General features: G+C 49.1%; 1 protein-coding gene across 5 annotated transcripts in view; it reads right to left on the reverse strand.

The window, feature by feature from the left end:
• Positions 1-5,870: 5,870 nt before the first annotated feature.
• Positions 5,871-17,736, reverse strand: part of Ggt5 (gamma-glutamyltransferase 5) — a 36,489-nt gene continuing 24,623 nt past the window's right edge. For 3 of the 5 annotated variants that reach the window (XM_076866572.1, XM_076866445.1, XM_076866729.1), the window contains 11 exons: positions 14,721-14,851; positions 14,377-14,472; positions 13,692-13,887; positions 12,926-13,083; positions 12,316-12,462; positions 10,954-11,090; positions 10,451-10,641; positions 9,913-10,052; positions 9,691-9,809; positions 9,460-9,570; positions 5,871-7,132 (listed from right to left, as the gene is read on the reverse strand). In XM_076866572.1, coding sequence (XP_076722687.1) covers positions 6,986-7,132; positions 9,460-9,570; positions 9,691-9,809; positions 9,913-10,052; positions 10,451-10,641; positions 10,954-11,090; positions 12,316-12,462; positions 12,926-13,083; positions 13,692-13,887; positions 14,377-14,472; positions 14,721-14,823 — 1,545 coding nt within the window. In that variant the 5' untranslated portion in view covers positions 14,824-14,851 and the 3' untranslated portion in view covers positions 5,871-6,985. Of the gene's footprint in view, positions 7,133-9,459; positions 9,571-9,690; positions 9,810-9,912; positions 10,053-10,450; positions 10,642-10,953; positions 11,091-12,315; positions 12,463-12,925; positions 13,084-13,691; positions 13,888-14,376; positions 14,473-14,720; positions 14,852-14,938; positions 16,038-17,736 lie in introns of those variants that run through there. The other 2 variants (XM_076866647.1, XM_076866507.1) reach the window with 2 other exon arrangements.

A 17,736-nucleotide genomic window follows, 5' to 3' on the forward strand; every position in this document is an offset into this window, starting at 1 on the left:
TGCAGTGGTGCACCCCTGTAATCCCAGCGGCATGGGAGGGATCAGGTTTTACTTGGAAGCTACATAGAAAAACCCAGCTAGGGTTATTCAGGGGTAGTTGTGGTGGCTGAGAGTCAAAACAGCTGCAGTTGTGTCAAGCTGTATCCATGCAATCATGACAATATTTGGAGACACTGCCGTTTTGGTGTTGACTTCCTTTGTGTGACAAAGGAAGAGCCAGCTGGAAGAGTCCCTGGAAGGGCTGGGAATGCACACTAGCCAGCACAGCTGGTGGTCCAAGTAGGCTGTGAGCAGACAGATGTTGGGCAAGTCTCTCAGGGCAGGCTGAGCAGGGAGGAAGAAAGCCGGCTTTCTCCAGGGGCCTCAGGAGCCAAGGAGGGCAGCACACTACCTCTGGTCAGGGTGAATGAGTCCAGTTTCTTTTTCTTTCTTCCTCTTTTATCCTTTTGCTTTTTTTTGGGGGGGGGGCGTACTGGGGATTGAACCCATGGGCATTTAACCACTGAGGCACATCCCAAGCCATTTTTATATTTTATTTAGAGACAGAGTCTCCCTGAGTTGCTTAGGGCCTTGCTAAATTGCTGAGGCTGGCTTTGAATCTGCGATCCTCCTGCCTCAGCCTCCCGAGCCACTGGGATTACAGGCATGCCTCAATGCACCCAGCCACTTTGTTTTTGTTTTTAGATTGGGTTTCTCTATGTTGCCCAATCTCATCTAGAACTCCAGAGAATCAGGGATTAAGTGCCCAGGGGTACTTAACCACCAAGTTACATCCCCAGCTTTTTTTTTGGGTTTTTCTTAAGCAATCCTCCTCCTCAGCCTTCCAAGTAGCTGGGACAAGGGCACACCACTGTACCCATCCATTAGTCTATTTTCTGTTGCCAATAATACAATACCACGGACTGGGTGAGTTATAAAGGAAAGATATTATTTGCCTTACAGTTCTGGAGGTTCAAGATGATTGACCTTTTTGCTGGCAGAGTTCCAGGGTGACACAGGGCATCACATGATGAGAGTCAGGGGGCATGAGTGTCTCTGTGTATCTGTACTCTCTCCCCCACGCCTCTTTTTTTTTCTCTCTCTCTTTCTTCTGTGCTGCAGGTTGAATTTTAGGCCTTGCACATGCTAGGCAAGTTAGTCTACCACTGAGCTATACCCCAGCGGTCCAATCTCCCTCTTCTTATAAAAGAAGCAGGATTCAATTATGGAGGCTCCATCCTAATAAATTTATCTTATGCTATGATCACATCCTAAAGGTCTCACCTCTAAATATAGCCAGATTGTTTCCACCTCTTAATATTTCACAAAGGGGATTAATGTCATTACAGGAAGAACTGGCAAACAGGGGTCAGGAGATGGAGCCAGGGCCAAGCCACACGGATAGAAAGGAGAAGAAAGACTCATTGAGAAAATGGAGGAGGACGGAGAGGGGGCCACGAGAGAGCTTCCAGCTGCCCCAGGGATGACTTCTGGTCTGGCGTGTTGAGTCAGAGGGCTCTGTGGGTCCCAGATGCTCTGGAAATAGGCGGGTGCTCCGTTGGATGTAGTTTCAGTGCTTCAGAAAACTGGGCCAGATCTGGGGCAGGAATCCATCAGCTCGTAAATAGTGACTGAGCTGCTTCTGCCTGGGTGACAATCCTAGGGGATGGCCAAGGGTCCAGGGAGTGTACCCTCCACTGCCCTGTAGGTGAGTTAGGAAAGGCACCAGGGACTTGGGTTGCACACTAAAGGACTCCCCTCTCCACTCTCGACATGCAGGGGTAAGTTACCATGTTCTGTGGGCACCACTGGGAAGCACTGATTAGAGGGACTTGCAAGGCCTTCCAAGGCCAGTTCTGGCAGCCTCCTTGGACTCTGGGGCCAGGTGCAGATCTGGGAGTGCAAAGCCAAGCTCCTACCATGCAATGGCTGAGGGTTGTGCCCAGCAGCCTCCCTGGTTTTCTTGGGCCTGCTGGATCTGGAACAGATGGATGCTACCAGCAGTTCTCAAGGGACACCACCTAGACCTAAGCCAATGGCTACTTCCCATCCCTGCCCCTCCCCTGACTGTAAAGATTGTCCAGGAAGGGGACCCTGTTTAGGCTGATGAGAATTGGCCCCGAGACTTTTATTAAACCATGTGAAAATCATCAGAACCCAAACAGAGTTACTTCTGTCAAACCCTAACAATAAATACAGTAGGGTGGTGACCAGGGAGGGGATTTTACACATGCATGCCTGATAAGAAGAACTGTCACAAAAGTCTCTGCCACAACCACAGCCTTGCACAAAGGCCACCACAACCTTACACAGAAATATTTCTGCCCAACAACCGTCAACCCCAACTTGGGCTGACACCACCCTCATTTTTGGTCCTTGTAGCCAAGGATGATTATTTCAAAACAAGTTACGCAACCCTCCTAATTTGCCTTTCAAAACTCCCCCACACCTCTACCTCCTTGAATATACCAAAGCAGGTTCCCTTCACTGTTCTCTGCTTCTCCCCAAATAAACTCATTATCTTGGAAGACTCTCTGGGTTTGTTATTTTAGGACAATGGCTTTCCTGAACCATCAAGGGAATGGTTATGTGTTATGGTTTGGGTCTTAAATGTCTCCCAAAGGATGTGTGCTGAAGACTTGGGGGCTGGCCTATGGCACTACTGGGAGGAGGCGGAAACTTTAGTAGGCAGATCTTAGTGGAAAGAAGTTTAGTCATTGAGAGGTGTGCCCTTGAAAGTGATATTAGGACCTTGGCTCCTTCCTCTCTCTCTTGCTTCCTGGGTGCCATGAAGTACGCAGCTTTGCTCTACCACATGCTGCCATAATGATGTTCTACCTCACCAAAGGCCCAAAGGCAACAGAGCCAGGTGACCAGGAAACCTCTGAAACCATCAGCTGAAATTAACCTTTCATCCTTATCAATTGAATGTCTCAGGAATTTTGTCACAGTGCTGGAGAGCTGACTAACCCATCTACTTATGTGCTAAAGCCCCTGAGACAGTGGCTGGGGAGCCCATCCATAGTGAGGCCACCACATGAGAGTCTTGAGGGTCTGGGGTCAGACTCAGATCCTGCCACTTCTGAGGCACTTAAGGGACTTTCCTCTTCTATCTAAACTTTGGACCCCTGAACTAGACCTGCCTTTTCCAAAGGCCACCTACCCACTCTTCCCAAAGCAAGACTGACAGCAGATACCATTCCCCCAACAGTCATAGTGACAGTGGCAGAACTGCCCCCATGGTCATCTCAAACTAAGACGTTCTTTGCCCCCAGACCTTTCCCCTAATCTGTAAGTCACCCCTACCTCTAGCCACCCCGTCAAGCCCAGATGAGGAGTCTGTCCCATCTAGGTCTCTCTCACATATGTAGCCCTCCGATAAGGCCATGTTCTGAGCCTCAAAACCCATGAATGATATTTATTTGTTTGTTTATTTATTTATTGCAGTACTGGGAATTGAACCTGGGGCTCTACCTCTAAGAGAAATCCTCAACTCTTTAATTTTTTTTTTTTTGAGTGGGGATACTGGGGTTTTAACCCAGGGGAGCTTTCCCACTGAGCTGCATCCCCAGCCCTTTTTATGTTCTAATTTTGAAACAGAGTCTCATGAAGTTGCTTAGGGTCTCACTCAAACTGCCGAGGCTGGCCTCAAACTTGTGATCCTTCTGTCTCAGCCTCCTAAATTGCTGGGATTATAGGCATGTGCCACTGTATCCCACTTCTTTGAAAATTTTGTTTTGAGACAGGGGTTTTGCTAAGTTGTTCAGCCTGGCCTCTAACTTGCAATCCTCCTGCCTCTGCCTTCTGTGTTACTGGGATTATAGAAATATGCCACCATACCTGGCCCATGAATGATATCTTTTATAAAAATTATTTTGTAGATGTGATTAAATTAAGGATTTTGGAATAGGAAGATTATAAGAATAGGCCCTTTATTCCCACCAGAGTCCTTACTAGCTTTCTGAGGCTCATTCTCCACCCAGACCCTCCCTCATCAGAGAGAGATTTGACATAGATATACAGAGAAGGCCAAGTGGCCACAGAAGAAGAGACTGCAATGATATGGTCTCTAGGGAAAGGCAAAAAAAATGGCAAGAAACAGATTCTTCCCCAGAGCCTCTAGAGAGAGTGCAACCTGCCCACACCTTGATTTTAAGTCCAATGATACTGATTTTGGACTCCTGGCCTGTAAGAGAATAAATTGTATCATATGTATGTTTGTATTGCAGTACTGTGAACGAACTTTGACATGTTCTACTGCCGAGCCACATTCCCAACCCATTTTTTTTTTTTTAAAGAAAGAGTGAGAGAGAGAGGGAGAGAGAGAGAGAATTTTTTAACATTTATTTTTTTTTTTTTTTAGTACTTGGCGGACACAACATCTTTGTTTGTACGTGGTGCTGAGGATCGAACCCGGGCCGCACGCATGCCAGGCAAGCACGCTACCGCTTGAGCCAATCCCCAGCCCCATCCAACCCATTTTTTTTAACATTTATTTTTTAGGTGTAGATGGAGACGACACAATACCTTTATTTTTTATGTGGTGCTGAAGATCGAACTCGGGTCCCGCCCATGCTAGGCGAGCGCTCTACTGCTGAGCCACAATCCTAGCCCTCCCAACCCATTTTTTAAATTTATCGTTTTTATTTATTTTTATCTATCCATTGATTGATTGATTGATTGATACAGGGTCTAGCTAAGTTGCCCAGGCTGGTCTTGAACTTATGATCTTCCTGCCTCTGCCTCTCAAAGTTGCTGGAATTACAGGCAGGTCATGCCACACCTGACTACTTAGTTTTATTGTTTTAAGCCAGGAATTTGTGGTATTTTTTTATAGCCACTGTGAGAAACTAAAAGACTACCTTTTTCCTGCTTGACTGACTGTAGTGGGGAATGGGAGGTTCTACCATGTGGTATAGCATGTTCCTTGGCTCTGACAAGTAGAGGTACACCCCTTCAATGGTCTGAATGTTTATGTCCTCCCCAAAATTAGTATGTTTAAACTTAATCACCAGTGTGATGATATTAGAAGATACCTTGAGAAGTGATTGATTATGTCATGAGGATGGAACCTCATAAATGGGATTATGGTCATCCCTCTGTGCCCAGTGGATTTTGCATCTGCAGATTCAACCAACTATGGACTCAATTAACCACAGATCAAAAATATTCACAAAGGGGCATGGGCACGTATCTCAGTAGTAGATGGTTTGCCTAATGCAGACAAAATCCCTGTTTTTGAGTTTCAGCATTGAAAATAAATTTTTTAAAAACTGCACATGTAGACTTTTTTCCTTTCCTTTTTTTTACATTATTTCCTAAACAACACAGTATATCAACTACTTACATAGCATTGACACTGCATGGGTTGATTGTTGTTGTTTTGAGGTACTGGGATTAAACCCAGGCCCTCACACATGCTAAGAATGCACTCTACCACTGAACTACACCCAAGCACCCCCCGAACCCCACCCTGGTCTCACTAAATTGTCTAGACAGGCCTTGAATTTGTGATCCTCCTGTCTCAGCCTCCTAAGTAGTAGGATTATAGGTGCTGCACACAATTTGTTATTAGGTATTATAAGTAATCTGGAGATGATTTATAGTGTTTGGGTGGATGTGCATAGGTTATGCGCAAAGACTATGCTATTTTATAAAAGGAACTTGAGCACTCATGGATTTTGGTATCCTTGGAAGGGCTTGGAACCAATTCTCCACAGATAATGAGGGATGACTCCAGTGCCTTATAAAAGAGAGCTATCTATCCTCTTCTACCATGTGAGGAAACAACCAGAAGGTACCATCTATGAAGGGGTGGACCTTCACCAGACACCAAACCTGCCGGCACCTTCATCTCAGATTTCCCAGCCTCCAGAAACATGAGTGATAAGTTCTGTAAAACACCAGAAGCTACTTACTTTATTGTATTTTTTCATAGCAACCTGAATGGATTAAAACCAACCACAGCAGCACTTTTGGAGTGACAAACACCCACCAATGTTTCCAGGAACCAGTGTGGTGGGAGACACCCAGGTCCATCTAAGGTGGCCCCCGGGGCAGGCAGCCCACCCTGGCAGCTGGCAAAGCCACTCACAGCAGTTGGGGATTCACTGGTTTGCACAGGCAGTTCTCAACCGGGGTGACGTGGCACTGTTTCAAGTTTGAGTTGTCATCTCTTGGTGTATGTGGTGGTGGGTGTTAGTGTATTAGGCAGGCAGAGGCTAGGAATGCTGCTCCCCCTAACACAAAGAATCATTCTATCCCACATGTCAGTGTTGCCAAGGATGAGAAAACCTGGTGTCAAGAATATGGGTATTGGGGCTGCTGGGGGTCTCAGGTCTTGCTTTGCACATCCTTTTCTTGACATGGAGGACAAGATCCAGAGAAGGGCCAAGGCTGTTTAGGAGTTGGCTGGAGCAAGGGCTTCAGGCCATGTCCTTGTCTTCCCACCAATAGGTAGAACCGGGACTAGCCGAACATCTGAGTGCCCAAAAATGCTGTGACTGGAGCAGAGTAGGGGTGCCTCTGTCCAGGGGTGGCCTGGGTGAGGCCCAGCCCACCACTCTGTGGTGGTGCATTATGGAGGACCACAGAAGCTTGCTGTGTGCATGCACCCCACTGGGTGTTATCTGAGGGTCCCCTCCCCTGCTCAGAACCACTGAACTGGGTTACCATCTGGTTCCTCTTTAATCTTGGACTGGTGGATACACAGATTGGGAAGGTGGGCAAGAGGCCAGGGGAGTGCTAGAGAAGCCAAGGCATGGCCACCAGGGGCTGTGGGGGAAGGGTTAGAACAAGGCTCAGCCCCCACAGTCATCCATCTGCCAGGAATCAGTGTGGTGCAAGACACCCAGGTCCATCTAGGGCAGGCAGCCCACCCTGGCAGCTTTGCCTCTTTCAGTTCCAGTTTGACCTTTCCGTCAGGGGTCTAGATCCTGCCAAAATGCTTTGTCCCATGGACTTGTCCAGCCGAGGCAGAAGTCTGGCTCTGAGCTAAGCTGTCTCCTCAGTAGCCTGCAGCCTCTCCACTTTTCCTCTGGTCCGATACAGCATACACACAGGTCCCCTCCTGAGACACAGCCTGGACCACATTCAGGAAAAACAGCCTCTGGGTCTTGTTCTGGCCACGGTCTTGTAGCCCTTTCTGCACCTCCTGGAGAAGAAAGAAGATAGGTTCACAGGGAGGTTGGCTGAATCCACCTCCAGAGGGGAGAGGCTGGACAGGAAATAGGAAAACAGACCAAGAAGGAGGGACAGGAAAAGGGGAAAGCAGTGGAGGGGGTGGGTGCTGGTCACAGGCCATAGAGCCTGTGGCTTTACTCAATAGCCTGAAGAGATCAGAAGGACTTAGAGGGGCAGGTCTGCCTCTGGGGACTGTGCAATGGGGAAATTACTCAGGCCCAATGGACCCTGAGATGCATTTTGGTCCTGGGCTTGAGGATACCAGGGCCTCAGAATGCAAATCTGAGGAGTTCTGGAGGCTCCTGATGGAGGAGGTGGCGCCCCAGGTAGAAGCATGAGTGATCTAGTAGTGGGAGATACTCAGGGCCTGGGCCCCAAGAACTCACCCTCAGGACCCTGAATCTGTGGACTTTCAGGCTGTTAGAGACCAAGACAGGCCCTTAACCCTGAGGTACTGTTTTCCAAGATACTAAGTACTATACCCTAGAGTAGCACCTACCCATATTTATCAGTTCATAAATCCTAAACTTGAGCCTCTGTGGCCTCATGTTTCCAGGCACCATTTTGGACTAAGAACCTTGCCCATCAGGGCCCATGATTCCAGAGACATCCAGGTACAAAGATGTCTGCAGTTCTCAGAATGAGGACTTCCAATGCTGCGCTACCTGAGCCACTGGCATGGAAGAGTCTTTGGAGTCCTGGACTCTTAGTTCTAAGTTTCTCTGTGCCTGACCTATGAATTGCCAATGTCCTTTGACTTATAGGCCAAGACCCTCACTGCTAGATTTTCAGTCCTTAGAGGCCCCATTTCTCAGAATCTAGTGGCCAAACTTCAAGACCCTTTTTGCCTTTGTCTTTGGACTTTGGCCATGAAAGTCCTTGGCCACTCACAGTCTCCACCCCAGGGTTTAATCTGCATGTCTGGCACTCTGACTTCCCAAGGGAGCTGAGGATCTTGGCTTCATGGGCCACTGAATTCCATTAATCCCAGTTCCCAGTCTCTGACATTTGCAGAGTGCCTAAAAAATGATGGTCACAGAGTAAGGGCCTTTAGTCAAGATCAAGGAGGAAGAAATTAAGAGGATATGCCCTGGTTACTGGATCTTCCAGACTTAAGTTTTCTAGACCCTGATGCTCCAAGAGAGTACTCAAGGTCATTGGAGGACCCTACACAGGGAAGGGAAGCCTCAAACTCCAAGAGTTTCAGCCCAATAGGCTGAGGTCCTTAATCTCATGGTCTGAACACCGAAGTTCTCTGCCACTATAGGTGCTTCTCCACAAGTTAGGGTTATATCTATTGCAAGTTGAAAATATCCCAAGTGGGAAATGTATCTTATACACCTAACCTTCCAACCATCATACCTTATCCTAGCCATACTTAACATGCTCAGAACACTTACTTCAGCCTACAGTTGGGCTAAATCATCTAGCACAAAGCTTATTTCCTCATAAAGTGTTGACTCTCTCATATAATTTATTGAATACTACATTGAAAATGAAAAATAGAAAAGTTGTATGGGAACTTACCACTAATGTACAATTAGGGAACCTTGAAGTTCGATTTCTACTGAATGCATATGACATTTGAACAATTAGAAAGTTGAACAATCCTTAACCCAAGCCATCATGAGTCGGGGATCTTTTGTATATACCCACCTTGAACTAATGGCCCCAGTATACAATCCTCATAATTCTAAGGGTCTTGCAAGGCAGCCTTGAGACAGAGAGGCTGCTTTGAGAACCTCAAATGCCAGCCAGTTGAACTGACCCTATACCTAAATTTTGCAGGTTCAAAAAGCTGCTACCCTTTTAAACGGTTCCCAGCAGCCCTGAGATGCTCCAAGGAAGCTAACTGTCCATCTGGGGAGGGAAGGGCTAGCCAGCCTAGAGAATTCAGCCCCTGGACCTGTACCATGTTCTTTGCTGGAGTAATCAAAAAAAATGTTTGTAAGAACTAACACCAACACAACCCCCAGTGTTCTAGAAAAAAAAATCACTCTGTAGAGTGTGAAAGGTCATAGCCAGGAAAACTAGCTTCCAAAAATGGTATAAAAGACCAGGAACCAAGAGGTTGAGGCTGTCAGCTTGGGAGAAACATAGGCAACACCCTGCTCTCTGTCTTGGAGGTCACAAGATAGGACAAGTACCTTACCCACTGAGGTTCTCAACTCAGTAGCCAAAGGCCCCCAAAGGTGAACAATGTCTGGCCTGAGACACACAGAAGCTGAGTTCCTCCCAGAGGTCACTGAGCAGCATGGACTTGGGTGGTTGGGGTGCTGGCTCAGAACTCAGCCTCACCTGGCTAAATTTGGGCTCATACTCCACATGGCCGTTGTTGTTGACGTGCAGGATGGGGGCCGCAATGGCTTTTGTCAGGTCAAAGCCAAGCCACAGCTTGTTCATGATTGTCTAGGAGAGAACAGAAGGATGGAGGGAGGAGAAGTCACCAGCCACCCCATACCAACCCTCTTACCCCAACTCTAGAGAGTCAGACAACAGGCTACACTAGCCAGCAACCCCCAGACTCACCTGGACCACAGCAGAGATGATGAGTTCCCCACCAGCTCCACCAATCACTAGCTTTGACCCTTGGTTTTTGTTGACCAAGATGGAGGGTACCATGGATGATGGAGGCCGCTCACCTGGAACTGGGGATAGGCATCACCCACACACTCCAGCTCAGCGAGAGGGGTGACCCATCCAAGGATTGGCACGTAGCTGCCCACCTTCCCTCCTCTCCCCAGTGGGTACCTGTGGAAGTTGGACTGGAGGCTTGGCTCTCACCTGGTGGTGGGGTGACATTGGAACCTGGTGAATATCTCCAGCATAAGTCCAGTAGCTCATTGTTGAGGAGGATGCCTGTGCTCGGCGAGTACACCATCGCTCCAAAGCTGCAGGCAGGGGAGACGGAGCCTAGGCTTGGGCTCCCATCAACACAGGGCACCAACCTCTCAGTATCCCTTATGATATGGCTCTCCACCAGCATTCTGGAGCCTGGAGTCACCCAGGACCCCAAATATTCCCTTGTTCCTTGTCCCATCAGGATACCCTTCTGAATAAGGCCCATTCCAGGCACGTCCTGGCTCAGAGTCACCCAGCAGTAACCTTTTCAACCACAGATGTCCTGGGTATGACTCCTTTTGAGACACAGGAGGAAGGGAAGAGCAAAAGCCAAGGGATTGCCCCATGGGGACTAGCAAGGGGAGGTTGGCAGGTAAAGATCAGGAGGGAGTTTAGGTCTTAGAAGCAAAGGAGAGAGGCCTGCCCACCTGCCCCCAGCCTCACGCACGGTGTGTTGATGGTGCTGGTGGCAGACACAGCACTCCCATCTTCTCCCAGCACAGACACATGAGAGGTGCCCATCCTGTGGTCCCAGATCCCGACCAGGTTGTAGTGGCTGAGCTGGTGGTCACCACGTTCATCAATCTGCTGGCGTATGTGCTGGGCCAGAGCCTCCCCTAGCAGGTCCTGAGAGGCATTCTGGGGCAAGTAAGCAAGTGCCAGGGTCAGTAAGGGGCCAGGTAGCATCCTCAGAGCATAGGGTAGAACAAGCTCAGCTCCTTTGGTTGATCCTTTACCTGAAGGACAGACTATACCCAGAACCTGCTCCCCACACTTGGATCCCTTCCAGTGCCTAGGACCACTACACTCTTCTTTCCCTGAGCCCTCCCAGGCTATCCTGGCCTAGACCCACTGTAATCCTTCTAGCCTCCCCAGCCAGGCTTGACCCTCCTTTCATGATGAGTCCTGAGGCAAGGAAGAGGACTCACCATGAATCCCAGGCCACCTCACCTTGACCTCTGGGTGGCTGAGAGGGTCCCACAGCCGCCACCTTTGTCCTCTGGCAAACTTGAGTGTTTCCACAAGGTGATGATACATGCTCACTCTCCCTTCAGGTCTAGCCACTGACTCCGCAGAGAAGTTGAACCCTGGGAGGGGGCAGGTGCGGGTGGGGGTTACTCTGCACAGTGAATTGAATGCTGGTCTCCTAAAAAGACTCAACAGAACACTAATACAGTCAACTTCAGGCAGGCTCAGACCTGGGCACTGCCAAGACCCTGCCCGCTGCAGGTTGTAATATCCTGGGTTGTACCTCAACCTGAGTGCATATCTCTGATGAGAAGCTCACTCACTACCTGCAGAGTTACTGTGGGACTGCGTCACCTACTAGGGAAAAGATGTCAATCCCTTTAGCAAAACCTCAAATATGGGCCAATCCCCTAGAGAAGGACCAACTCTAAAACACACCTTCCTGCCCAGTGTCTATAGCCCTGTCTTGGACATTATGCATCTGCTAACATAGTTTATGGAGGAGAGAGCTGGGCAGAAAAGGGCAATGGCTACCTGCTATGGTTGGAATATAATTTGGGTGCATTCTATTCAAGGGCCTATTGTGATTGGAAGCTTAGTTCCCAGGGTAGTGGTATTGGGAGGTGGTAGAACCTTTAAAAGGTGAGGCCTAGTGGGAGATCCTTAGGACACTGGTGTGCTGTTGGAGGGTGGTTTGTGTGCAACCTCTCGGTAGTTCTCACAAGAGGGTTGTTATGAAAGGAGCAAGCCTGGCCCCACCCACCTCTCCCTGCTTCCTGGTTTGAGATGTAGCTGCTTGCCCTACCATTGCTGTCTGACATCCATCACCCACCATGAAGCCAGTGCAGGCACCATGTCCTTGAACCTCTGAAACTGTGAACTAAGTAAACCTTTTCTTTCTCTTTCCTTTTTGTGGTACTGGAGATTGAACTGCAGGGGCACTTTGCCACTGAGCTGTATCTCTGCCATTCTTATTTTTTATTTGAGATAGTCTTGGTACGTTGCCCATGATGGCTTTGAACCTGTCTCAACCTTCCAGGTACCTGGGATTACAGATAGGTACCACCAAGCTCATCTTCTTTTTTTATCCTCTCTAATATTTTATTTCATTTTACTTACTATATTTTATTTTGCAGTGGAAGGGATTAGCCTAAGACATCATGCATGAGAAGCAAGTATTCTACCACTGAGCTAGATCCCTCCACCCCTGAAATTCCTTTTCTTTACAATTTTCATTTCATTGCCATGATGAAAACCTAACTGATACACCACCCAACACCATGACTGGGCTAGGAGCTCGGGTTCCCATCAGGGCTCCGGTCAAGAGGCCCAGCGAGGTCTTACCTCTCAGCACATTGAGGATGAAGCTGAGAATGGCACCCCCCGCAGGTGGTGGCGGTGAGTACAGGGTGTAGTTTCCGAGGGGCATCTCCAGGGCATCCACCACCTCAGGCTGGAAGGTAACCAGGTCCTGCATACCCAGCTGGCTCCCTGGGATGAGGTGGAGAGGACTCCAGGTACAGATGGGAAAGTGAGGCAAAGGATTGCTAAGGGCACCAGGATACTCACGGGGGTCCCCTTGCACCCTAGCCATGTCAACGTGAAAGGGTGATGGTGGGTGTATGTGCAGTGGTGTGGGGTGGGTAGACAGAGACCAGAGGAAGGCGGGTGTGGGGAGAGGAAGAGGAAGAGGAGAGGGGAATTGGGAGGGTGGGTCCACCCAACTGCCCAGGCCTGCTGTGGAGGTCTGTAATCCCCTCCATCAGCCCTAATTCACAAGGGCTCTGCTCCTTGAATTCCTTTACCACAGAGGCCTCTGAGGCCAGCAGTGGCTAGGCTGGGTGCCTTGACTCTCTGAGACCTGGGAGCAGCCAGCACTCTAGCAGGGCCTGCCTCAACCCCCTTGACTCTTTCTCTGGCAGGGATGAGGCGTTGGAATGTCAGTGCAGCTAACCTTCCTTGGCAATATCCTCCACCAGCATCCGGCCCAGCCTCCCTGTGTAGAAGACCTCTGCGCCCTCCGTGGCCACAGTCTCCAAGGTGGTGGCCAGCGCAGGCCATGGAAATGGGTCCTGAGGCCTCAGGGGTTCTGTCCCATTGAAGAAGAGCTGCCTAGGGGGTGGGGGGCAACCTCAGGGTGAGGCTAGGTCCCAGAGGGCAGTCACACTCCTGCCAGGGTTCCAGTGTGATCCTAGGGACTGTATGGGGAAGACAGTTCTGTCCAGGGGTCCTGAGACACTGGGGTAGATAATGGGGGGACAGATTCTTTAGAAGCAGGTGGGGCTGAATACCAACCTCCTCACTTATGGCCCTGGCCCAGAGAGGGCACCTTCCCCAGTGAATCTAAGCTCACCATGGCCCGCCCTTCCCATGACCCTGGGAAAACCTGTCAGTGGGATAGCAGGTGGGGCAGGGAACAGCCAAAGCCCTCCTACCACCTCAAAGAGAGTGAAAAAGGAAACCTAGGGCCTGAAGGCAGATGGCAGAGCCCAAATCTACACCCTCGGATTCCCATGAATCAGGCATCAAATTCTTCCTGGCTTAGCTTCTCTGAGCCAGGTTCTGACCCAGAAAGAGAAGTACTAGCCATCCTGGCCTTAAGACCCCTGGCACTATGTTAGGGTCAACCCTCCAGTGTGAGGAGGGACCAAGGCAGAGCTGGGGTTTGGCTGGGGTCAGTAGGGGCTGGCCTTAAGCCCAGGGCCACTGTGTGTGCTCACCTCAGGGTTGATGCCTGTAAGGAAGGCTGCAGGAACCTGCTGTTCAGGAACTGGCTCAGGACAGAGGGCATGCGGTATCCCCCTCGGAGAAGCTCAATAGTGGGCTGGAACAGCTGTGCCCAGGGCAGACGGCCATGGCGGTGGTGGGCCTCTGCGTAGCCACGGAGCTCCCCAGGCACCCCAATCCACTGGGCTCCTGTGTGACATATCCTTGCCCTCAGCCCTGTGTTTTCCAGGCCCACCAGGGCTTCCTTCTTCCTCCCACACTCAGCTCCCACCCCCACCCCAGCTACAGCAGCCAGGGTGAGCTTCTGGAGTCCATTTCTGACCATATTCCTCCCTGCACATACCCCCATGGCTCCCCATTGCCTTCTGTGCACGTCCACCTTTAGGTTCATAAAGTCCTACACAGACTGGCTCCAGAAGCCCTGTCCCTCTATCCCATCCCCACCAGCCTGGTTCTAACCTTAAATCACCCCTCCCCATCCAGAGAACCCCTCTTCCAGGAAGATTCCCCCAATCCCAGCAGATTAGGGACTCTGCATGGGCTCCTCCTACCCCAGCTCTCATGCTCCACCTAGGGTGTCACCTGTCCATGAGGGTCACTGTTCCTTCAGGGTGCATTCTGGTCAGCCCCAGCAGCTTAGTGGGGTGGAAGTGGGGGATTCCTCCTAGGACCCCTCACCTGTGCCCAGTGGCAGAGCCTTTTCACATTGGTCCAGCAGGTTGTGGTCATAGTTGGCCGGCACCGTCTCCCGGGCATTGATGACCTCCACCTTTCCTGGAGTTGGGGAAGGCAGGGTAGGTGAATGGTTATAGCCCCCCAGATGGCCCCAGCCTATTCTAGGCTTCAGTTTCCCTCTTGGTGCTAACACTTGGAATAGAACCTGCCCACAAAGGCTTTCCAGTGGAAACGAAGAAGGCAGAGCAGGGGAGCCTGGGACCACCCAGAAAGGGGCATGGGAATTGGTTACCCTGTGATTGTGGATAAGTCTGTTCTCCCCATGGGAGGGTCACATGGGGGCCCACCTGTTGTTGCATTGTAGATGGTAAAGATGACGCCTCCACCCAGGCCCATGCTCTGAGGGTTGACAACGCCGGAACAGATCAGGGCTGCAATGGTGGCATCCATAGGTGAACCCTGCTGCTGGAGGATGGCTCTGGGGGACACGGCCACAGAATCAGTTGCCTGGTTTGCCACCCCCAGACTTCCCATTTCCTGCTGGACTTGCTCAGTTGACACTTACCGGGGAACAGTAACAGATTAGGGGCCCATCTCCAGCCACCAAACCCCAGGTTAGGTCAGAAAACACACAGAGTTGTCCACTCAAATCCAGCAGCTAGCTTATCCACGGCACTTGACAGATTGCAAAGTATGATGTCATTTGCATTTCCCTTTGTCCTATACAAGGCACTTCTCAGTTTGCAAAGTGCTTCTGCTTCCTTGGTTCCCTAGCTGCTCCCCGTAGCACTGGCTCATTGCATCAGGCAGAAGCAGGCCTGGGCCACCCCTAAAGCCTACTTTAGGACTCTACTCCCCATCTCACTGTGGACACCCTGGCCCCAATCCTTTCAAGGCTGGACTCTGGTAGGAGAGCCCAGGATCCTGACATGCCACCAGAACCCTGTAGGGCTGACGGGCCTCTGAGCTTCTCCTGGGGCCCAAAGTGTGTGAGAATGTTCTCTGGCCTCAGCATCCCCAATTGTCCAGGAACGAGCCCTTTACCTTCAAAGTGTGATTGGAGTAGCCTGAGTTGTGATGATCCCTGTCCCTGAGGCACAGCCCTGAACATTTTACCAAGGCTGCTTCTTCCCCCCCATACTCAGGAACCTCCCAGTACCTCGAAAGCCAGAAATTAAACCCCAGTTCCCAACAAGGAAATCAAGACTCAGAGGGAATAGAATTGGGTCCTTTTTCCCACCTCTTAGGACCTCTGACCCCAGTACTTTCCCTTGGATCTGTTACCTATAGCTTGACCAGCAAAGTCTATCCTGGCCTCCAACCCTCCCCAGCTCCTGAGCCAAGTGTCCCTGCCGCAGGCCCAAATGTTCACACATGGATGCCACATGGATACACATAGTCCCGAAATGGGAAAGAGGGAAGGAAGCCAAAAGCATCAAAGAAACAAGTCTGCTACATGTAAGCGTGATTACAAATTTTTAACAAGAATAAAGACCATCAACAAAATCAAATGATAAATTGAGGATGGGGAACACTAAATTCCCACCACAAATCCCCTGTCTCTTATCTCTTCACTAAAGGGAGCAGCCTTCATTTTCCCTACCCAATCTGTTTCAAGCTTGCCAGTCTGTCAATTGTCCCTCCCTCTGGATTTTTTTTTTTTTTTAACCTAAGAACACTTTGCCACTGAGCTATATCAGCCACTTTTTTTTTTTTTTTTTTTTTTTTTTTAGGACCTTGCTAAGTTGCTAATGCAGATCTCAGACCTTGAACTTGAATCCTCCTGCCTCGGCCTCCAGAATCACTGAGATTACAGGTATGGACCACCATGCACAGCCCTGGAAGCCCTTTCTGCACTTAGCTTCCAGGGCCCTCTGCCATCCACCCTATTTCAGGTTTTTCTTCCACCTCTCTGACCCCCTGATGTTGGGGGCCCCAGGCTCAGTTTGTCTGTGGATGAACTCATCCAGACTCTTGATATAAAATGCAAATTCTCTGCTGACGACTTCTAACTTTTATTTTTAGTCCATCCCTCTCACTAAACTCTAGACACATATGCCCAGCCATCCATGAGATACCTCCCCTGGGCATTGATGAAGCATTGCATGCTTACCATGACCTAAATTGCACTTTTTCCCCCTCCCATGCCTGCCTCCAACATAGTTCCTATCCTTGTCTTCAAAATCTGACAAAATGACATAACCATTCACCCTTATATTCATTCTATAAATCCTAGAGGGTTTTTTTTTTTTTTTTTTGTGATGCTGGAGATTAAAATGAGGGCCTTGTACATGCAAGGTAAGCACTCAATCAACTGAGCTATATCCCCAGCCCCTGGAATCATTCTTGATGGTCATTTTCTTCCATCCCCATATTCAATTTGCCAGTGATTCCTATAGGATATACCTCCATCACCACCATACTGGTCCAAGCCACCAACCTCTGTCATCTGGGTTATTATAATGGTTTCCTACCTAGTCCCCCACATCTGCCATTTTTTTTTTTTTTTTTTTTTTTGGTACTGGGGATTGAACTCAGGGGCACTTAACCACTGAGCCATATTCCAGTCCTATTTTGTATTTTATTTAGGACAGGATCTCACTGAATTACTTAGCACCTCACTTTTGCTGAGGCTGGCTTTAAACTTCTGCCTCGGCCTCCTGAGTTGCTGGAATTACAGGCATGTACCACCCTCTCCTGGCTCATATATATATATATATATATATATATATATATATATATATATATATTTTTTTTTTTTTTTTTTAAAGAAAGAGTGAGAGAGAGGAGAGAGAGGGAGAGAGAATTTTAATATTTATTTTTTAGTATTTGGCGGACACAACATCTTTGTTTGTATATGGTGCTGAGGATCGAACCCGGGCCGCACGCATGCCAGGCGAGCGCGCTACCGCTTGAGCCACATCCCAGCCCCCTATTTTTTTTTTTAACCAAACTATCTTTACTGTTTACAGTAGCAAAGGGTAACATAATGTACAAATTGGTGAACAAACAACAGAGCCAACAACATCCCACCAGAGCCCATACAGCAAAACAGGAAATGAGGACATTTCTGCAAGATCTCAAGCAAGCGAGGTGATGGGTCACTGTCAGGTGACTATAAAAGGCAGAGAATGGCCATCAAGCAGCAATAGATACTTACAGGATGATAGGCAGAACTATGAACATTTTAATTGGTATAGATTCCCAAATATCTCACAGAACTGGAGTCACTGTTCTAATGCATAATTTCGATACTTATTTGGACAGTGGCAAAGTAAAAATCCATAAGAACACTAAGTCACCTTTCTGTGGGTTTCTTTTGCAACCACACTTTGAAGCAGCTCTTTTATACAACATAACTGC

This window comes from Callospermophilus lateralis, chromosome 1 (assembly GCF_048772815.1).
Source record: "Callospermophilus lateralis isolate mCalLat2 chromosome 1, mCalLat2.hap1, whole genome shotgun sequence".
NCBI lineage: Eukaryota > Metazoa > Chordata > Mammalia > Rodentia > Sciuridae > Callospermophilus > Callospermophilus lateralis.